Source organism: Anas acuta, chromosome 1 (assembly GCF_963932015.1).
Source record: "Anas acuta chromosome 1, bAnaAcu1.1, whole genome shotgun sequence".
Taxonomy (NCBI): Eukaryota; Metazoa; Chordata; class Aves; order Anseriformes; family Anatidae; genus Anas; species Anas acuta.
In genome coordinates this window covers 21,307,186-21,330,337 of record NC_088979.1, presented here as the reverse complement: position 1 = coordinate 21,330,337, position 23,152 = coordinate 21,307,186, and the positions used below count along the sequence as shown (strand labels likewise).

At 40.0% G+C, this 23,152-nt stretch overlaps 1 protein-coding gene across 3 annotated transcripts in view; it reads right to left on the bottom strand.

Annotated features, from left to right (window-relative positions):
- Positions 1 to 7,081: 7,081 nt before the first annotated feature.
- Positions 7,082 to 23,152, bottom strand: part of WASF3 (WASP family member 3) — a 64,772-nt gene continuing 48,701 nt past the window's right edge. For 2 of the 3 annotated variants that reach the window (XM_068672058.1, XM_068672068.1), the window contains exons 7-11: positions 21,429 to 21,546; positions 15,569 to 15,744; positions 12,455 to 12,718; positions 10,435 to 10,805; positions 7,082 to 9,710 (exon numbers count right to left, since the gene is read on the bottom strand). In XM_068672058.1, the coding sequence (XP_068528159.1) occupies positions 9,553 to 9,710; positions 10,435 to 10,805; positions 12,455 to 12,718; positions 15,569 to 15,744; positions 21,429 to 21,546 (1,087 nt within the window). In that variant the 3' untranslated portion in view covers positions 7,082 to 9,552. Of the gene's footprint in view, positions 9,711 to 10,434; positions 10,806 to 12,454; positions 12,719 to 13,567; positions 13,735 to 15,568; positions 15,745 to 21,428; positions 21,547 to 23,152 lie in introns of all 3 variants that reach the window. The other variant, XM_068672077.1, reaches the window with a different exon arrangement.

Below are 23,152 nucleotides of genomic sequence, written 5' to 3'. Positions count from 1 at the left end.
TCATGAAACCTGGTCCCACCTTCGATTATTAACACCTGTGGGTTTGGATACACCGTTAGGTTTCCTGAGGAAAATTGTGGGTGGACTTTATTTTATTTTATTATGAAAGAACGAGTGGTGTACTTAGCGGTGCTGCAAAATGCATCAGTCGCCTGCCTTATTTCAGGGAAGTGATCCCCCTTTTTCACTGGAGGGGGACAGCAGAAGGTGCCAACATCTTCCAGCTACCAACTTCTCACATCCTTCCAGCATTTGGAGAAGTTCCAGAGTAGCAAGAGCAAGAGAAGCAGCACTATAAATGCGCTAGGATCCTTCACACAAAGCAAATCCCAAATCCCAGCTGGCTTCTCCCCTAACAGCGTGTGGTCAGGAACATGGGTGAGGGTGCTTCCTACAGGCTCTTCCCGTGGAGACCGGGAACCCTTTGCTTTGTCCTCCTCATAATGGTGGTGGAGAGTGACAGGACCCACGGCTGGCATTAGGAGCTCTGTGAGCATGGAAAAATCCTCAGCGCTTCTCCCAGACCAGGCTGGGGAGGGACCACCAAGGTCGTCTGTGCTGGGCATTTTAGGCTCTGGTATGGACATCAGAAGTCTGATGGCGAAACCTGCTGCACAAATGCAGTCTGCACAACTAATTTGTGGGAAAAAAAGTAAAACTGAAACCTTACCAAGTTACACGGGAACATTTACTCTGTGACTGTGCAGTAGAATTAAATACAGGCTTTAAGAGCTTGGGGAGCAGTGAGCTGCGTGAATCTCCATACCTCCATCTCTTGGCTGGGTTCTCATGTGGCTAAATCTTAATTAGAAGAAACTCCTCGGCTTGCCCCTTTTGTCCACTGGAGGTCAGCATCTTTCTACTGAAATCCCGCTCCTCTTCTCTGGTGTCAAGGTTTGCAGGGGACAGAAGCATCACAGCAGCACCCAGTTCTGACACCAGATTTTGAGGCTCCTGGTGCAATGCGATGAAGGCAGAAGCCTGGTGCGGGTCCATCACGCTCAAGGGAAGCTCTCCGCTCACACTTCCCTTCTCCATCAAGCTAAGGATTGAATATCCTGACGCAAAGAAGTGAATGAAGCCCACATTCACCATTTTCCCAGGTGCTGGGCAGGTTCCAGCAGGGCAGGGGCTGCCAGGGCCCTCTCCCAGCTGCAGTGGGAGCCAAACCCTCGCTCCCCTCCCAGCCCTGGCAGCGCCTCACCGAGCAGGGAGCTCCTAGCTGGTGACACCGCGCTCAGATATTTCCAGGCTTACTTCATTATCTGGCCTCCTATTTGAACCAAACTCAAAAACGTAATGGCCATACGATGGTTTTCACTATCTCGTTAATCCTACTTGGCTCGTTTTCTGGGATTAGCACCGGGGAAGCCGCCTGCTCAGGCAGCCACGCTGTGCCCCGGAGAGCTCTGCTGCACCACATCGCCCTCAGAAGCACGGCAGCAACGCTGCTTCGCCTTACGAGGCACTGGGGACGAAGATGCAGGTTTCTGCCTCTCCCAGACTTAGAGATATAAGGTGTCGAGGACTGACAGCGTTAGTGGACAAGAGTGAACGTGTACTGGAAGTGTGGACAGCTGCAAAACTCTTTGGCAGTCAGGCACTAATCACAGCCGCTCTTGGGCACTGTCCATACCAATATTTTGGAGGACCAGTGCTTCTGAAGCAAATCTGCTTGTTCCCACTCACCATCCCTTAATTCACGTGATGGAGCAGTGCATGAGTTCAGCTCCTTCCAGGTGAGGCTAAGCCTAAGCCATTGCCCTCTCCGGGTTTTGTTCACCAAACCAGACTAAAACCAGGATGAAGCAGAACTCCTGAAATGTCCGAAGTGCTGACCAGTGCTCACTGCTCGGATTTACAGACACGCTCTGTGAGGTTCACTGAACACAGACACGGTCTCACCTGCTCGTTAATGTTATCAAGGACTCTTTTTACGCATCCGTCTGTCTAAATTAGGCGCCAACAAGAAAACGCGAGGCATTAAGCGTGGTTAGGTGTGACCGTCCCCAGTGCCATGTATCCGAAGAGATGGAACCCCCAAAATCCACATCCCTGTTTTTAACTTCTGTTCTAAGAAACAAACGATGCCCTGACACCTTCGGTTCTGTCCCATCAAGAAGTCAGGTGTCCTACAGGGTCAGCTTTGCTTTTACCTTCCAATACTTCTCCATTTCCATTGCATTTACTCTTCTTGAGCCTACAGTTTTTTGCACTCCCTATCTCCTGGGCAGCATTGGAGGATCCCTGGATTTAGCAAACAGATAGGTTGCAGCCCAACAAAACAGAAGCAATGCCCGCAGCAGGCTGGTAATTACAGCAATCGTGCAAAGCTCACACCTGGAAGCCTTAAAATTGAGCTGTGCTTTGGAAGTACATTTTACCCACACATTCCTTAAACATCCACCCTGATTTTCCGTGCTTTACTTTGCGAGCAGAAAACACTCCTGGTTCACTGCACTCCTTTTAATAATTCCTGCATTCATGAATTTTAGAAAAGATCTATTTACTATTTAAATGCCATCTTAATCTATTCGCCCTAATCGGGTAGCAAGGCCAGCAGTGTGCCAGTGCTGTGTGTACTCCCGCGCCTCGTATGATCAATGAAAGAAATAAAGGCTGAAGCACACAGATGGCTGGATTGAAAGGAAAGGTCATTACATACGGGAACTGATGAGGTGAAGAGAATAAAATATGTAAGGTGACCTTCGGGGAGAAGGTTAAAACTTCGCCTCGCCATCCAGAGGGCATTTTGGTGTGGAGATAAAACAAATACAACGCGGCATCAATTATTCATTGAGATATCTTCACCTCTTTAGCACAGGAAAGATCTTGGCCTTTCTCTTCTTCCCCATCTCGGTCCTAAAATCTCTATTTTCCCATCTGCCATTTAAGAGAGGAAAGAACACCCTGAATTTATGGTGTTATTGTCCCCATTTAACTGAGGCATCCTGCACTTCAATGTTGTTTCTTAGATGCTACAGGAAAAGCCAGACAAGCCTCCGTGTCTCATCGCAAACAACCGTAGCTGTTAGCAGCTGCCTCCCAATTTGGTGTATTTTAACAAGATTTAGAAATCCCCAAAGTGAGGATTTATTATCTCTTTCAGCAAAGAATGAAGTAAATCTATCATGCTGTATAAATAATTCATACAAATTCTAGAAACGTATCGAGGAATATAGGTCAGGAGGGGCAGCAGAGGAAAGGGGTGGAATGCCCTTCACTTGGAGCATGTGGTAGACCTAAATTCAGTTTTCCAGACAGATTATGTCAACTTAAAGAATGGAGATGGCTCTTAAATCATTTAAAACGCAAAGGGTGACTTGACAGCCGCTAGGGGTTTTGAAGAGAATACGGAGGATGAGATAAAATACAACTTTATTTTTCAGATAAGAATTTGTCTTATGTAAGTTAGGTGGGTACAAAGAAGGCGATCTTGGGTATCTTTGTAAAAAAAAAAAAAAGGTTTGTGATATGTCACAGTGGTGATTTTCAACAGTGGAAGGAAGCCAGCGATCCATCACCGAGAGAAGCAATGAGGCAACCAGCAGGAGCCATAGATTTTGAGTAAACTCCAAATGCTCCCAGGAACCACCGACATTTATAAATAATGGAAAGCTGAGTATATGTCAGTATTTCACATTAGAAACCGAAGCACAGCACTTCACATGTGTATTGGGTTTATGTGGCGAGGTTTTGGTAGTGGGGGCTGCAGGGGTGGCCTCTATGAGAAGAATCCAGAAACTGCCCCATGTCAGAGCCAAGCCACGAGCAACGTTTGCACCTCTGGGAGAGCAGATTGAGAAAGGGGGAAAAATCTGGTGAGCTACAGCAGCTGGGAGAGAGGGGTGAGAGCTGAGAGAGCAGCAGCCCTGCACCCCCAGTCAGTGCAGCAGGAGGCAGGAGGTGCTCCAGGCAGGCAGCAGCAGTTCCCCTGCAGCCCGTGGAGAGGCCCCTGGTGGAGCAGGCTGTCCCCCTGCAGCCCATGGGTCCCACATGGAGCAGATCTCCACGCTGCAGCTCCTTTACGCTGTTTTGCCCATGACAAATGTGTCCGTGTCCTTATCTCGGCCCTTGAGCCCTTTTCCAACATATTTTCTCTCCCTCTTCTTTTGAGGGGGAAGGAGAGAGGGGCTGTGGTGGGGTTCTGCTGCCCATCAGTGTGCAACCACCTCCCTGTGGCAGCCATTTGAAGAACATGAAACACACAAAAGAAAAATCTTCTTGCCCAAATGCAGAAGTAACATCCACGCCATAATGGAAATCAGTGGGTTTAGCCCACTGCTTGAAACCAACCTAAGAAAAAGTTTTAGGAAGTACGCTAAATTTGGAAGGAAAACAAAACACCAGAAGGAAGAAAAGAGAATGGTGCAGAGGGACAGGCTGCTGGTGAAAATCAGCAGTGGACTAGTAACTTCAGAAAAGCAAAAGGTAATGCTGCAAGGGTTGGTGACTGCATCCAATTTAAGGGTGAAAAGTAAGAGATGCAGACAATTCAAGTCAGAGAAAGGTAACTGATAAAGGACTAGGAAGGTTTTACTAGAAAATTTACTAGAGAAACAAAACATTAACAGCAGAATTACTCTGAGAAATGAATGAAGAATGAATCAGTTGGCTGGCATTGTAAGGCATCACAGCTTCCATGAGAACTGGAGGAAAGCTAGCGAGGTGAGCTCTGCCACATCCCTCAGCACACGCTGTGGGACTTCTGCTTCCTAGAGCTGCTCTCACAGACACTTGGGACGGACAGCCCAGGATTATTGCTTTAGGGTAGGTTCGCCAGATTCCCAACCCTCATTTCCTTCCCTTCCCCTGCATCACGTTGGCATGAGTGAGCACTGAGCAGGACGGCAGCTGTGTGTCCCTCCGAGGCACTCAGCAGCACACTCACATCACACACAGAGGACACCAAGCTGCAAAACCTCTGAGCAGCTGCCCTCAGCCCTAATCCCCGGAGAACTTTGCATGTGGCCTCCCCAGGAGCGCAGAGCACGAGTCCCTCCTGCTCCAGCTAATCAGATAAGAACTTCTTTATTTATCTGCGACATTAAGGATTAATCTCCAGAGACTACTATATTTAGCTAAGAGTCTTAAAGGCTACTTGTTTTCTTACGGCACTGAAAAAAAACACCAGCCCGGCACAAACATCTGAGACTGCTTCCCCCACGTACGAGCACGCACCCGCATCACCTGGACACGAACTCACGGCTCCAGAGAGATGTGAAGATATCGGATAGCGCGTGAGCAATCACTGCCTCCAGCTAAAGAAGGCAAATACAAAATTCCTTCTCCCTGTCCTGCACTTAACATTTTTCTTTCCAGTGTTCCCCTTCTTTCTATTCCCCTCTTGAAAGGTGTTTGATTGGAAACCTACAGCAAGTCCTTCTAAGTCCCCACACTTCCTTTGAAGTCCTCATTGAACAACCTGCCCAAAGCTCTCCTCGTTCTTTTGTGGCTGATGCCAGGGCCTGAGGGCTTCCAGCAGGGATCATTATTTATTTCCATCCCCGTACATTGCCAAGCACATTGATAATGCTTCAGTACCTGAACACAAAGCTGCATCGAGATGCTGCAGAAGCTCCTTGTACACGTGTGTGTGCACATCCCTAAGTACTGGTAGCAGAAACCCTCAAACTCTCTCAGAATTAACAAGGGCCTCCAGAGGGCAAGAAACTTTTCCCAGAGTTGACCCCACCAGGTTGGAGCTCTGTTTGTGTAGTTTTCAGAGGAATCTTTGCATGGCTCTCAGCCACAAGACTGGCACTGAATTTCCATTATCATCAGGTTTATGCCCCCTTCAGCATGAGTTGATGTTTTAAAGTAACACACTTGCTGCACTCTTTAGGTGTGTTGTGTCAAGTGGAAGGGAACACCTCTTTCGTCTTAAAAACAATGCCCAGCACGTGATGAGGCAGCACCTGAAAAATACATCCCAAAAACAGATTTTCCAACAAGGACTCTCTTCCTTTCCTGCTGAATCAATTCACACACCGCAAACTTGGATCAGATTTGAGCTTGTTCTGAAACTGCATGCACCTCTCTTACAATAAAGATCTCCATTCAGTTCATCTTGGTTCTGAGAAATCTGAAAAACCAACAATCCAACTGGTCTGTCAGGTTAGCTGCAGGGAAATACTCTTTAACATTCAAAATATTAAATAATATTTAATATCCAAAAAGAGCCATAAAAGCTGTAGAGAACAGTAAGCTGAGTGATGTCAATCATCAGTCCAACTGATACATGAGTATTTACCGTGTTTAAATACTGGTATCAGCTGGCTTTACTAAATGAGCTTTTGAATCAGAATTGCAAGTCCATATATTCAGTTTGTATTTAGAACTGGTGTCTCTGCTCTCAATTACCTGAATTAAGTTCAAATCAGAGAAAAAAATGTGCACTAGAAGGACGCAATTTTCAGTTCTGAGTAAAAATGAATTCATTTTTCCAGGGAACAACCAAGTTTAAAATGCACAAATAATCTGTTTAACTTGCAGTTAGGCTACTAGGTTACTCAATAGTTTTATGTGAGTTCTTCCCATCATGATAGAAAAGCTTATCCTGTTACCATGTGAGGTTTTAACTCGATTAAAAAATTTAATTACAAATGCTCTGTAGGAGGCAAACATGGCCTTGCATTTTACAGTAGTGTGCTTGGTATCATTAATCTACAAAGACTCTTCCTTATAAAAAAAAGGTGGGGGGAAAGGGGCTTATTAATACCATTGGTATGTTCTGCCCTGTTCTCTCTGAGAGCCAAGGTGCTGCTTAATGTTTCCCTAAAAAAAATTAACCTATCTGTAGGGAAATTAATACCTGTATACACCAGCCAAGAACTGTAACTCAGAGTTTGAATCCAGGTTGAAAAGAAAACAAAAGTGAATTAGGAAAAAAAACATTAGTTAGGCACAGCAGTGCCTTAACGAAGTCTGTATTCGCAGACTCTGGCCTATGTCCCAATAAAACTGTGGCTCCTGGGATCACAGACAGCATTTAGAAGTGTTCTATTTTCATTTCTGTTATTCAACAAAGGGATGACGTTTAACAGTAAAATCTTAGTAATCTAAGGAAAGAAAGACAGGCTCAAAAGTGAGATTTTATTCATATCTGTTACTTATTCACAACCCAAAGTATGATAAAACTGATAAAAAAACAGCCTAGAATGTTAGTTTACATCACTAAATTCACATTTTTATTAATTAATACTGAAAGGAAAATGACAACATAGCAGGTTCAGAAAAACAGGTTGGCTACTAAGACTGAAAAATCTACACCACCTTAACCGGTCACAACTGGTTGCTTGTTTAACGTTTATTATTTAAAAACAACAAATTACAAAATTTCAGATACACCCAGCCTCTGTGCTCATAAAATAAATCTTCTGTCATATCAAATTTCAGGAGAATGGAAAGAGTTTTCTGCTGATATATTTCAACGCGCAGTAAAAGAATACTGAGTGCTCTCCCCACCTGTACAGTAGCGTAACACTGCAGTCTGAGTCGCGCCTCGATCCGACTCATCTGGAGAACCATTTTGCAAGCCACCATGCAAGGGCGTCGTTATGATCAGGACGAACCACCCCTCGTGCATTAATGAAACCATCATCAAGCTATGGCCTCTGTGGACACGCAGACCTCAGACTCCAGTGCACAAAATAAAGCAAAAAGTCAGCTTTGTATTTAAGGCAAAGACGAGAACTGATCTAGCAAACTGAGATGAGTACCTTCAGCTGCCACTGATTAACAGGAACTGTAGTTGCAGATTGCATTATGCAGAGATCGGTTGTACTTTTTAAGATAAATCTTTAACATCAACATTGAGGCAGCACACTGCCACCCTACCATATAAACAACCATCACAAATTGAAAAAAATATATGCAGGTTCAACAGCAATGAAATAGCCAGCAGCTTGCATGCAAACATCATGTTAGGCTGTTATATTCTCAGGACTAAAAACTGTTAATTGTGTAAACAGAGGTTAGATAATCATCTTCCATTTCATTTTATTTGTTTTCATTTCATATACTCTTTTTCTTTGTAATTTTTAAGAACAGACAGGGCCTCGCAGAACAAAGGTGTTTTACCAAATGTTTAGACCTGGAATTAGGCTGACTTCTGTAACAAAGATTAAAATTAATCTGTTAATGAAATAACTTTCTCTTCTTATTAATACATTTTAAAAGCCTCATTAGGCAAAGCAGCAGCCCTACTCCCAGTCCAAAAGAAAAAAAAAACATTTTAATACTGTATTGTACTGAGAAAAAAAATACGATTTACTTTTAAAGGAAACAGCCGAAGCAGACTATGTCAGCAACTGTTCCAGGGGAAAGAGAAAAAGAATGCACACAGACAGCACAGTACCTAAACAGCCATTAAAACTGCTTTATCTGCCAATAACTGTTACATAAATGCGATGTACTAGGAAAGAAATACATTCAAATTAATGGTAGTTTTGAGTAAATGTGCTACAGGAAACCAAAAACAATCTGTCATGACTATACATACACAAATCAACCAACAAAACTTATTTACAAATATTTGTACCTACAAGCATAAGGACCAAGTTTAATACTTGTGAAATGTATCTGATTGCTAGATGTAGACTGGCAGAGTTCCATTCTTCAGCAGTAACAGCACAACATTTCTACACTGCAACAACCACGTGGCTTCAGTCAGGTCTATCCTGAAATTTTTGTGTCCAGTTGATCTGTATCATAAAGCTGAAAAGCTGTACAGGTGTTTTAACCCTCTTTTGTAATACCGACACATATTCACTACCCACCTGAGGCTTCCCAGCATTCTACCCAACAAGCAGGCAGCTACATAGGGCTATTACTGTTACAAATTTGTCCAGTCTGCTCATAACGAGTTAATTTTGGATCACGTGGAGTCATTCTTCAAAGCACACGTTCCATCATCTGCTACATTTTTAATATTAAAAAAGGTTGAGTTATATAAAATTAAATCCGTATGCAAAATACTAAGCCCAGATGTGCTTAAAAATAGACTAAGTAGGTATTTAGTTACTGTCTGCTGCATTTTAACATGGGCATAATTAGCATCTAATAAAGAGCTAAAAGTTGTGTGTTTATGGAACTCAGCACTTCACCCAGTCATACGGTTAACTGGCCTCAAAGACTAACAAGCAGACCAATTCACAAGTACCCAAGTTGTTTACATAATTAAAAGAGTAAGATGCAAAGTCAAAAAAATATATTTTATCCCTTAAGATCAGGAAAGTAAAATAAAATGCTGGTTCTGTAACAGTGCAACAACTGCAGCGTATTTTGCACGCAGCACATGATTTGCTACATTTAGTGGCACTTAAGTATTATGCGGTAAATACTGAAAGTAAGACAAGTTTCTGATCTGCATAAGCATAATCACATTATTACCAGAGTTGCTAAGCTACAGCATTCTGAATAATACCAACTCAATTTTAGCACTTCAATCACTAGCCTTAATACATGTCAACATCCTGCTTTACGTCGTGCTAAGAAAGCAACCACTGAAGCCAAGTATTTCACGAACTTGCCAGTGTGCTTAGAGCAGGTTCAATCTGACCAATCGTTCTCATCAAATTCTGAATCGTCGTCAGAATCGCTGTATTCCACGGCGATGCGTCTTGAAAGGATGGTTGCCACATCATTGCCCACAGGCTCTCGCTTTGCTTCTTGCTCGCGTTGTTCTTGCACCTTTTTCAGCTGAATTCCTGTGGAGACAAATATGCCGAAATTAAGCTTTCAGACTTTTCATTTCACATCATTATTGATGAGTTTTGTATTCTAGCAGTATGTTCAGGAAGAAAAAGAAAACAAGCATTGAATTAGAGGGTTTTCCCAAGCAAAGAATAGACAAAGACAAAAAAAAAGGCAGACTGGGATCCATTCTCAGAGCCTAAGTGCTTCTAGATTTCAAAAATTGCCAACAGTATGTTAAAATTAAATATTCAAGACTGAATGTCCTTTATACCCAATACATATCCTTTTGATCTGAAGAGGTCACTTTTCACAAGTGTTTGGAAAAACCATTAAGAAGTACAGCTCTGTAGCATAACCCAACTGGGGAACAGCCATTGGTCATGGACTAAAAATCACGAGGCTGAAACCTGGTGTTGGGTAACTCAGTTCTGAACAGATCCATGTGCTTCTAACAGAAGTTCTACCTGATAAACATGAATACCATTTTTGTTTTATTACATCCACACAAATATCAGAACGTTTTTAACAAAGCTGAAGATCTTGGAAAATTAGGTTTTAGAAACGGATCAAAGTTGACAAATGTCAGAATGTGTGTGGGGTACCTGTTGTGGTCAACTCACTCTCTCGATGAAATTTAGCCTAACTAAGGACAGAAACCTTGAACTCAGAGCACTGGAAAATAGTGCTTTCATAGAAAAAAAAAAAAGAAATAGCCAAGACTCAGCCTTCACTCACCCATCCGTATGGCAGCAAGAAGATCACTTCGCGCATCACTTATTGGTGGCTGTGCAGCGTCATGGCGCTTCGCCTCAGCAGCGGGAGGAGCATGCATGGGGGAGGAAGAAAGGGATGAAGCTGCAGCAGGAGGGCCTGGAGGGGGGGGAGGTGGGCCAGGAGGAGGAGGAGCAGTGACAACAAGCCCACTAGGAGGAGGAGGATGAGTAGCTGCGTATGTAGAGCCCGTCACCAGTCCGGAATGGGAAGGTGGCCCAGGAAGCTGAAGGGGACTCACAAACGCGGTTTGTGCTGAAGGGATCATTGGGGGGGGAGCAGGAGGGGGAGGCCCCGTAGGATTGTAATAATCCACCATCTGAGCTGGAACCATCCTGTATCAAACAAAATAAAAATCTTGAATGCATCAGAAGTTAGGATTTACAGAACCATCACCCCCTTAAAACAGCTCTCACCCAGCCTTACCTCAAACCAAAAATTTGAAAGGAATTTCAACTGGTGCGTTAAATATGTAAATGACCACAGGCACGTAAATTATCAAATCTTGATAATATCAAAAGTTAAAGCAGAAGTAGTAGTAAAGGGCAACCTCCTTTTAGAAGTCCACAAAAAAATTAGAATTATCTTATTACTGCTGCCTAGCTAACTATACAGCTATGTTTGTTACTCAACGTCTACTCTGTAAAAATATTACGTACAGTGCCTATGATTAACAAGGGACCAAGAAAACTGCATACTGTGCATACCACTTCCATAAAACACAACCTTGGAACGAATATTAAGAGAGAATACGAGATGGGCATGGAGGAAAAAGGAAAGTAGGAATGCCAACATTTACCCGAGAGTCTATCATGCATCTCATGTGCTTCTTTAGTCAAGTTCATCAATGTAAGTATCATTCAATTAAATTGGTAAATTTAATTGATAATTTAAAGAAGCAGGGAAGAGAACAGGGAAGAGCTAATTTATTTGTTAAAATGTCATTAACAGAGTTAAACAGAAAAAATGGGGAATTAGTATAAGAGTTACAAAGTAGGTAAAGAACTAGATATGGGAGATGAAGTAAAGTCAATGACATTCAGCAACAGATGTCAATGTCTGACAGCAGTGACACACCACCAGTGGTCATGTACCTGGGGACTAACCACAAGTATTTTTGCTAAAACTGGAAATAACAGAGAGAAAATGCAGGTTGGAGCAGTCGCTCATAGCATAACTGAGTCATCTACAGCATGATATTGTCATTAATCAGGCAAATGCTATTCCGGGATGCATCAAGTGAGGTTGAAAAAGCTTGGCTAGCTTAGCTCAAACTGACACAGACAAGAACAAATACAACTTTACTGGGGTTGTGACCTGAAACTGTAAGTTACTTGAGCAAAAGGACAAAAGAAAAAATAGGTACAGACTTGTTAGAAAATAAATGGTTTCTTGCCATCAGAAAACCAGTACCCTGGAGCAAGCCTTTCTTCAAAATGTCTTCAGGCAAAATATTTATGAAGGAGTTTGATAAATGCATAAACAGAATTACAAAGACGTCTGTGGCAGTAGGGAACTTGATTCTGTGTCTGAAGGGATCCCTGCCAGTTCTAGCATAAGCTCCCTTAAAAATCATTTCAGTGATGCAGCATAAAAATGGTCACATTAATCACATTCAGCAGTACCTTTCCCTATACTTTTCCTGGAGTTTAAAATATCCTAATTATGTTGTAACTACTTTTTACTACAAAGGAAAATTATGCCCTTTTTAAATTATACTAGGGACCTCTAACGTGTTACAAATATATTGATTTCACCACATTCAATATGAAGCTAATTATTTCTGCTTTCACCCTTTCCTCACTCAATTTCAACTCATACATAAGAATTGTATCAAACTGGTTCTCTTCTCCTCAACAAAAGGTACTTGATATTGAAGTACTTTTTTTTTTTTGTGTGCATGCCATTTGGTGTTGATGGTTATGAAAAACATGCATCCCTCTAGCTTTGTCAAGAATTCACTGGAGTAAATCAGGAGTTTTACCCATATTCTGCTGGTACCACAGGTACTGAGCTATGCTGGCCATCTGAAGGCTGGGGTGGAGGTGGAGGTGGTTGCTGAGGTCTGTTTAAAGTAGCATGTCGGGCTGTGGTAGAAGGTGGTCTGTATTCATGCTCATGGCTTTGGGATACTCCCATGTACTGTGGACCATCTCCTGTTCCATATGAAGGCATTGCTATCTGCTGATGGAGGGAATGATTCGGAGTGGCAGGATAAGAATAATCTGTAACATCAGATGCATGGGACCTAAAATTAAAGTAAATGGATGTAAAAGAACAGATTATGTAAGTGTAATGGCATTATCTGAACAGCTCACAAGAAAACCTAAAAATATAATCAGAATTATTTTTTCTTGCAGCAGGACGCCCTGATTGTCAAGCACCATTCCCATCTAAGTCCATCGGAAAGCACAAGAACAAATGCAACGAAAAATCATGGTTCGGCTTAACAGGACTTGAAAATAAATTTAGTCTGACAAGTCAGCATAAAAGGACTAAATCTCTAAATATTTCAGCATACTAACCGCATGCACAATGCTCCCCTATAGGGGAAGACTTTAAAAACGCAAGAAAAGAAGTTATCCAGGTTTTACAATTGTTTAGTAGCCACGATGAAGCACGTTGTTTTGGTCGATGACTTTGACAGTCCATTGTTTGAAGTAATAATGCTTATCAGGTTGGCCTCACATTAACAGCAGCAGCAGAAAAAGGAAAGCAATATTGCAAGCACTCACAATTATGCAGAAGAATATATTTTACCAAAGCAGAGACAACTGATTTCAAAAGTTAGAAAACGCTTTTGGTTTGCACAAATGATTTTGTTGCAAAGGCTTAGAGAAACTGGGAAACGTAAATATTAGTTGAGCAGAGAGTTCATAAAGATACAAAGTCTAGGATGCTCTGTCAAATAAGCCCAAGAGAGGGAGCAAAAGGATCTCTTCGTCCCATTACTGCACAGAGCTGTAATTGTATTAGTATCAAGCAATCGTGCAGCCTGGCTTTTAGTGAACACAGTAAACTGATGCACTTATCTGTAAGACTGGAAGCAAGGTAAGCAACAAAAAGCCAGGGCTTTGAGTAAAACAAAATGACAAACCCTTTGGGCATTTTGTCCTCTTTCATGCTTCCTGCCTGCTCCATTTTCTTTGCGTCACTCATGAACTCAATGCCCATTTTCCTTCTCTCCCACTCTTCTTTTCTTGTTCTTACTTTTCTCACATTAATTTGCTGGTTTCTGTTTGGATTCAGCTTGTGTTTCTCTCTCTAAAGTACAATAAGTATAACAAATACATTGTAAATTGCCACAGTCTGGACACTTGGACATCAACCTTTAACATGCAAGTTTTACAGTCAGCCAACTAGGAGAAATAAACCTTTTTTAACATTAAAAAACAACACAAGTAAATACAAATAAGGTTCTAAAGAAGCGTTACACACTGCTCACACAGCAGCTGTCAGCATGAAAACCTCTCTGAAATCAGTACTTCTGTGTGCATCATGCCTTCCAGAGCTTAGTTCCTACAACTGACACTACCCCAAGATACAACAGGAAACCTTCTCTCCACGTTGGTACTAGTCACAAAATTAACCTTTCATGCCCATGAAATAGATTTCAGGATTTAACCACTGATACTTGATTCACTGAAACTTAAAGTTATCTTCTTTATAAGCCCTTGAAGCTTTATAATACGCACCAATATCCAACCATACCATGAAATTTATACCCAACATGATCTTTAGAACTGTTGCTGTTAAAATCCTACAGATGGCAACTATTAGGGGTATCTGCAAATAGTCAAATATACTTTGACATTGCTGGGAGATTAGAAAAACAAGTAACTCCAATGCACCTATTTAAACTCGGGAACCCTGGAAGCAAAGTGTTAAGCCCAAAAAGAGACTTGAAACGATTGAAAGGCAGAGCTCAGAGATGATAAAAATCCACATCTTGCATTTCACAGGGGAACATCATTGTCATCTTATCAGATCAACCTACGGAAAGCACATTCTTAATGAAATACCACAGACCAACAACCAGGAGACATTTTGCATTAGAACCTTTTTAAAAAAAAAGATGGTTACATGATTTTAGAGAGACTGGAATCTGAACACATTGAAACAGCAGAAGAAATTGTCTTTACAATTTTTGTTTTGGTTGGAATATTATTTGTCTTCACAAAGATGGAAACATGAGGTTTACAGAGATCTGAGAAGGTTTGTTTTTGTTTGGGTTTTTATATTCTTTAGCTCAGCTGGACAGCAGACTTAAGGTATTAGTGCATAGTTTTGCAGTTGCAGTTGTTTCCTCATCCTAGCATTCAGCGATTTAAACAGATTGCCCAAGTTTTCCACTAGGTTTGGTTCATTCCTAACACTACTGCTAGCAATTAACCTTGACAAACAGAGAAATAAAATGAGAGAATCCTTTAGTGAGAGCAGCTCAGCGAACAACTCAGACTTCTGTACACGCCAGGAGAAGGTAACTCCCACCGAGCTCAAAGGGAAACTCACACAATGCAGATGAATTCTGCTGCTTCTCTCTAAGCAGAGATTTTTCTTCAGAGGAATATCTCAAGCAGCAATGTTGCATCTGGTTTTGTAGCTTGTCTTATAGACACACAGAACATGGATAAAGCTGAGCAGCCTATTCCCCTGTTAAAGCTTTCTGTTAAAGGCAAGAGTGTGCCTGATTGGACTGATCACAGAAAAATCTTTATTAAGCTATCAGCAGCGTAACCTGTGACAAGTAGTCATGAAGGAAGAGGCATTGACGTTATCTGGTTGAAGCCAATTTAAATGCTTTTGCAACTACAGCTAGTCAAGATCGAATATAAAACGTAAAGCAAACACTTATTTCATTCCAGTGCACAGCAAATTATGACAACAAAATGCTCATCTGATGCTGAGGAAGAAAAAAATCATTAATTACAGAGTTTATGTTAGTTATGCTTTAAAATAATTTTTGAGAAGAGCTTTAAGAAGCAGAATGTACATTTTGTCCCTTCTAACTATTCCCAGCCTGTAAAAACACCTAAATCTACTCAGTGCTTCTGAACATACAACTGTGGCATAACAAGCAGCTTTGTTGTAAACAGACCTAGTATCTGGGGACAGGGATCCCTCGGAAGATGCTCCATGGTACACACTTTGAGACAACCTGTTGTCAGGTCTAAGCTCTTTGTCATACGCCATCATATTCCACTCCTGGCGTCTGTTTCTGGCTTTTCTAACCTTTTTCACCTCACGGGTGGTGCCATCTATACGCTTTTGCTCCTGATGTTCAAACAAAAGAAATAAAGCATGCAAAGAGAGAAAAAAAGGAAAGGAAAAAAGCAGGTTAAAATGCAGTTAGAGTGCATGAAAATAAGACCAGATTTACAGATGAAGCCAAGTCTTCATAAAATGACTGAAAACGAGATTATCTCCTTAAACTATGAACCTCGTTACTAGTAAGACTGCTCTGCTTTGCCCTTCTTCTGTAGGATGCACATGCCAGTGTGATACTGACCTACTGTTTTTCCCAGTATAGACAGGAATGTAACTTGTTTTAAAAGCCAGAAGTTTAAGTTCTTCTGACATCACATGAAACTGTTTATTTAGACTGTCCTGAAGCACCTATGATTTCCTTCTGCAAGTAACTCACGTTAAGTATGCTCAGGGATATTTTGGTTATTTGTTAGGGTCACAAACACCTGAGGCCCTGCATAAGTAAAGAAAAAGCAGAAACACGTTCTTCTGTCACATGCTAAGATTCTATAGGAAATGATTTCATTTTATTGTAACATGCCTTCCCTTCACGGATCTGGTTAACTACCAAAATTTCTCCTATTTTTTCCTCATCCTTGTTTCTGATTATCATAAATAAAAACGAATTGCAGTTATCCTCTCTGCAACATGTCAGTAAGATTAAGGCCAGTGGTATACTATAGCTTGATAGCTTCATGATAAAGCAGTCAGTTTAGTTTTTGGACTTTTTCTATATCATTTCAGGCCCAGTCAATGTCAGTGATCATCTAGCAGCTCCCCTAACAGCAGGACTCAGTGGTTTCACACCTCTGGAAGTCCACCTACCTCTAAGCTTCTCAGTTTGAATATAGGATCATACTGGTGCTTCAGCTGGAAAATAAGGAAGTTTGAACAATCCAAACAGGAACATATTTATGTGCTACTTCTTCTCTCAACATTAAAAAAAGAAACAACCCAGTGCCCTTGTAAACCAGCTAGATCCCACATCTTACAATACTAGTTCATAAACAGGTTAACAATTCTTCATCTATTTCTAATTTGGCATTAACCTTTCAGCTGCTAGAAGAAGATTCTCACGAAATCATTACATTGGTATTCTGACAATGCAATCATATTCAACTTCATTTAGATGGGAGTTCAGAAAAATGCTGATATGGAAGCATACGCTGAATCTCTACCTCCAAAATAAGGAATGATGGCTGGAAAGCCAAACAGTCCCACCAAAAAAAAAAAAAAAAAAAAATGAAAAATGATAGCTCACGGATGAACACTGGTACTTCTCCAGCTGTCAAACACCACCAGTTAAAAGATTCTGAAATAATTTATTTGGCATTATGCAATTAATAAATTACCAAATAAATGCCTGTCATTGTTTTGGACCTCTGGATTTTTTGTGCATGTCTATGTCCTGGGCCTGTTGATCCATGTTTGCTAGCATTAAGAATGACAGAAAAAAAAACTTCTGAAGTTCAACATCTAAATGTTCCTGACAACACTTGCTTGTTCCTATATCCTGGAGGGAGTAGATTTTTGACCTGATTAATATCAGTAAAGATCAGTACCTCAGTTGTTTGTTTTTTTATACACCTATTAACTCTTTTTCCTTCCCAAACTTTTTAGCATCGATCCACTATTTATTCAGGTTACACATCATCATCTTCTCCTTTAATACCATTTCTTCATATTGAAATTTCCCAATACAGGAATCAGAGCACAAGGGAGGTAGAATCAGTCATGCTTTATTTTAAATATATGAAGTTTTTTCTAATCCCCGTGCCTGAATATATGCTTACAAAATGCTTTACATCTGTCTTTTTCATTTGATCACTGCAAAATTTAATTTGCAATCTTTTATCCTGGTTCATTTATTTAGAATTTGTTACCAATTCATAACACTGGAGAAGCAAAAGCAAACCTCTAGGTTAATTGAAAACTTCCTTTAGTTATTTCTCCTCACAGAATAGTAGCTCCATCTTCTGAAGGTCACTACTACGTATTTCTTTTAAGTTTCTGATATAAGTATCAGACTTCTGAACCATCTACAATGCTCCTTGGAAGAGAATCGTTTTGATACAAATCAGGAATGCTTACATGACTGCTTACACATGATTACCCTTTTTAAAAAGGAGCAAACTTTTAAGAGACCACTATGTATTTACCTTTTTCATAAAATTGTGTGCATAAGTAAATAAATACTTAGTCTCGTAAATACAAAGTAGTTTGATTTTACTGGCTCACACTTCAGTTGGATAGGTTGTTCCAAACATAGGTATGGTAATGAATGAATATGCTGGAACCCATTTTACTCAAACAGTACTAGACCCTACTTGTATTGATTTTTAGAGTACTGTATGAAGACATTTATTTTCATTAAAACATTTAATTTCTTCCCAAATGGTGGGGCAGGCCAATTATTGGCAGCAGACAAAACCATATACACCTCTAGTAGAGCAGCTTTCTGTTGTTCCAGGAAAAGGAATCTGTATGTTCTTATATTTTGGACTAGAACAATGGTGACAGCTCTAGTTTTAAACACACAGAGCAAGGACAGAGTTCTAGGGGAGCTGAAGCCTTTAAAATAACTATAATTAGAAACATTTTTTTAGGAATGTTAAGCATTGTTAAGAGTTACTCCCTTTTAATTGGATGTAGTAGAAGCTTTGGTAGACAAATGGATGCTGCAGGTTAAACCAGAAAGCAGGTACAAGATTTATCTGTTGGCAGGAAGTGATTTCAGCCACTCAACAAGTATATTAGTGCCCTCAAAGTAACTTTAAGTTTCATATTTGCATCAAGTGTTAGCAAATGATACTTCAAGCATTGTTATAAAGAATAACCACTGGTAACTAAACGGAGCTTCATCAAGTATTTTCATTACTTTCAAAACAAAAAAAGAATGGAAGCATGAGCCTAGTGTATTTTCCTGACTTCAGGAATTTAGAAGATCCTACCAAACTCAAGTCATCAAGAATTTTTGAATTGCAAGCGTATAAACCCTCAAATTTAAAGGTTTCTAATTATTTAAATAACTAATCACTCCTCATGAAAATATGGGGAACAATAAAAAGCAAGGTAGAACAACTCACCTTTAGTTAACCAGCAATTAATAACTGGTCTGCAGACATTCAGTTCTGAATATTATTGCTAGCTACAAGTCAAAACTAACCTCATTGAACTGACCTACTGAAAGCTTGAAAGTTAAAAAATGGGCAGTATACCACAGATTTTCAACTTAAAAAGAATTAATCACAGTTTCCTTTGGAGAAAACATTTATGTGAAAGAGTCAAAGCAAAGAAAGTCTGTTAGAATTCTCCATAGTTAAACAAGAAATGTGATATTTCAAGGCAGGAAAATGAAATGCCTCATAAACCTGCCACAGTAACTCAAGCACTTAAGACAAATTACCAAAATAAAATTGGAAAACAAATCCTCCAGTGCAATGCCTGTTCTTCACTGACCCCACAAAAAGTTGAGGCTAAAAACCAGCTGTATTTGGTCAGCTGAAAAGGACAGCATTTGGATGCTTCATTTATAACATGCTAACCTATACGTATCTATTTCTTTTGCACACAGTTTATCAACAGCTTTTATATTTTGTGCTTCTGTAAAATGTAAGTTGTTTGTGGAAGTGTCAGTTCATAGATTCAAAACATAACTTTAGCCGCAAAAATGTTATTAGATACCCTGGATTCATTCCCACTCACTGCTATTGTAGGGCCAAGAGCAAAAGAAAAGGCCAGTCTTAATCAACCTGTGAATCTGACAGTGGCTGAGACACCTCTCACCCAAACCCTGCAGCTCCACCAAGGTTCAGATAATAATACGCTGATTTGCACACCAACTTCTGGAAATCTGATTTCTACCTGTTAAAGTCACACCTATTTATGCAGGTCTAAATCTGTGTGTTGCTTTCTTCTCAGCTGGTCTTGTTATATGTGTAAAAAAAATCCAAACAGCACTTCAGGTAGAACTTATAGCCATATATCACAAAAACACCTTGATAATCCTGCAACTGAACACATTTTGCATCTTGGTTGTAGACTGTGATACAGCAATTAAAATCTACCAAAAATATACCATGGGTGGAAGTGAGATGTATTACGTAAAGTAGTCTGGAAGCAAGTCTCTAAAGGGTTCTATAAAAATGTCTCTAAAGCTATCAAAGTGTTTTCAAATGAAATTAGTTAAAGCTTAAAAAACACTATTGTAATTTTCCCCTTTTTAGTTTCAAATCAGAATGAAAAATTTAGCAGTTAATAGTTTCTTTTTATCCCTTTCTCTAGTGACAAGCTCTAAATTTGAAGGGGAAAAAAGGCTGGGAGGAAAAAAAAATCAAAGATTCTAATTACCCCTATGTATTTTTTTCTACATAGAAATACTGAATTAAATTTAAAGACAACTGAACTGGAAAACAGAAGCTGCTGTAATTGTTTCCCATCTTTCTATCAACTCTACAGCTTATCATGCTAAGGATAGAGTAGGATTATAACCCTGCATATACATTTGTTTACAATTATACACATAACCAAGTGAAAATTTTCCAATACTACACTTCAGACAGTATCTCGTACTGAAAACGTTTTCTTAGCTTTTTCAACTATATTTAATACTTTAATACTGAGATACCTGTCAAAACAGTAAACATTTTTTGACTCATTCTCCTAACAGGAAGATCTGATTTGTTTTTTTTCCCAAAACTTTTAGAATCACAAATTCACCAACTGTTTTAGTTAAAGCAAGCCTTCATCTACAATGTCTGTGTGCGTATATGTATGTCCTGAAAACTAAGTAACTTCTTTCTATTTCCTCTGAACAGTCTTTCCACCTTGTTTGGACTCCTCTCAATTCAAACCCCTTATCTCTCACTGAACCCATCTAGAAGGGCACCTGCTGCTGGATAAGATAGGCAGTCATTGCTTCATCAAACTTTCCTTCTTCACTTTTTTTTATTTTTAGAATTATCTTCAAAAGTCTTATTATGGTTCTCAGATTTGATCAAAAAATTGACAGCAAAGAAGCTGCAGCAGTAGCAACTTCTTCATTCAAAACTAAAAACCATTAAAAGAAGAAATCTTGATTGCTTCAAACTGCACATTTTGGATCAAACTGCTGAAAAGAGTCCAGGACTGAAGACATCTGTCTATGAAAAAGCCTTTTTGTTGTTTTCAGATTTTTAGGAAGTGAACAACTTACTGAGTGAGTCGTCTCTTGTTGCTAAACCAGAGATTTTTGCTGTGTATTAACATCTTGCTAACTTGTTATGCATAGAAAAGTGAAGAGTCACTATAATGGAATTAAAAATGAATATGCACTTCTGAATAAGCCCATGTTTTGCTAGAGCAGTTGCTGCTGCTGGATAAAGAACTAAGAAAATGAAACTGTAATTCTAATTCCTTCCCCCCACCACCTAAATCACAGGGTCTTTTTTTTGTGAAGCACAACAGGGCTACTTCACTGAGTATTAATAAGCAGATACTGGCAAAGGATTAAAGGAAGTATGTTGGAAGATAACTATAGTTCTCCTAGCATTCAATTTGCCAACTTAAAACAGACACGAGCTATAAAAACTGAACCAACTCAGAGTCCACAACCATGTATTACAGTGGACAGTCTTTCCACACACACAAACTATGCCCTATCGACTTTTATGCCTGGACAAGTGTACACAGGATTTTAATACGTGTTTTTTCTATTTTGTTTCTGCTTTTACCTTTTGTCTCCTCTTTTCTTTTCGCTTATCTTCCGTATCTTGTAACATTTTTTCTTTCCAAAGATCGAAAAAATAAGAAGGATCGGTATAGAACTTCAATCCATCTTTCTTATCATCCCTGAAAATACAGTAGAATAAAAGCTAAGAAAATATCAAGCAGCATTTTTAAACCTGCAAAACTTACCTTCAAAGATCATCCAAAATGTTTTGTTTTTTCATCATAAAAATGACAGCATGCCAAGTGCACGAAGTGCCACTCTTTGTAATTACAGCTTGCAATTGGCTTAATTCATGCCAAGAATTTCAAGGAAAAGGGCTGGAATGAACAGCGTTTCAGGAGGCATGCTCCCAGGCAGGAGCTAACTGCTGGAGTGAACTACCCTGGCGCTACAAGAACATCCGTGCCAAAACAGGATGCACAGGGGACAGAGGAGCATATGTTATGAATGGAAATCAACTGACTCAAAAGAAAACAGAAAAGGGGAATTTGGCTCAAAATCCAGACAGGCTTTTGGATCCAAATTTAGGAACAAGGTAAGTCTGAGTACCTTCACCCTTATGACAGGAAGCACTTATTTTCGCTACTCTCAATTTGGAAAAGGGCTAGGAAAGGGGTGACAACTGAAGTTCTGCCACAGTTCTACCAAACTGTTCCAGGAGAATTTGAGACAGAGCTGATTTGGGCTTGGTAGCTCCAAACGGCAGCAGGAGCCATGGTCACACAGACTAAGAGGTCACAGAAAGGGTATGCTATCAAATCCTAATTTGAGGTGGCCCAGAAATATGAAAACTTCTGACGTCCTACATGCTTGAGAAGGAATAGGTGTGTGTGTGAGGGGGGTCAACATGACGGAGCAACTGGCATGGCTTGAACAGCATGTAACAGTGATGCCAGTCTAGCTTCCTAAACTGGTGCACTGCAGAGTCTGTAAACTCTGGCCGAGGCAAATAAAAATTTAAATTCAGTAGGTGTAAGACTTACTAAGAAATAAAAGTAAAGTAAGTTTCACTAACATATCCCTAATATAAAAGGAATAACGCAATAAAGCTCACTGGCAGTATCATCCAGACACATATTGGACCATAACTGTACCAAACACTTGATGGATAACAACTCACTGGGTGACTGTAAATAACAGAAAAATTGTCCACAGCAGTGGAAAAAACTGTACTTCAGCTGCAAGTCTAACAATTTTACTTCCCAAGCAAAAGCTGTAAAAAAAAAATAAAAATACACTGCAAGTGTTCTACAACATTACTAAAAAAAATCCAGCAAGTTAACTGCAGATTGAGTAGCTGCTTTATTACAGATAAACTCACCAATCTGGTGATCCACTACTTTTCAAATGTTAAAGGACACAGTAAAAGCATGGTGCCTACAACCCTTCAGACAGATGATACTGACTTCATGAACAGCTATAAACTTAAAGGAAATGGGAAGTGAAATAAATCCTGCTTGCTGATCTCTACACTAGTCTGTAAACAGGAGAAAGAAAGGTAGAGATGGTGCACATGCACATATGTCTACGTTGGGAGGGAAGAGAAAGCAAAAGCTGAAAATCCTAATTTCTAGATAAATAAACCAAAGAAATCATTGTTCATTGTAGCATTAATTTTCTTTTAACCTTTTAAGTGATGAATGACACTTGCTCTCTCATCCCATGATGCCATGTAACACTGCTATGCTGAAATACGATGATTTTTTGTCAGGTACAGCCTATGAC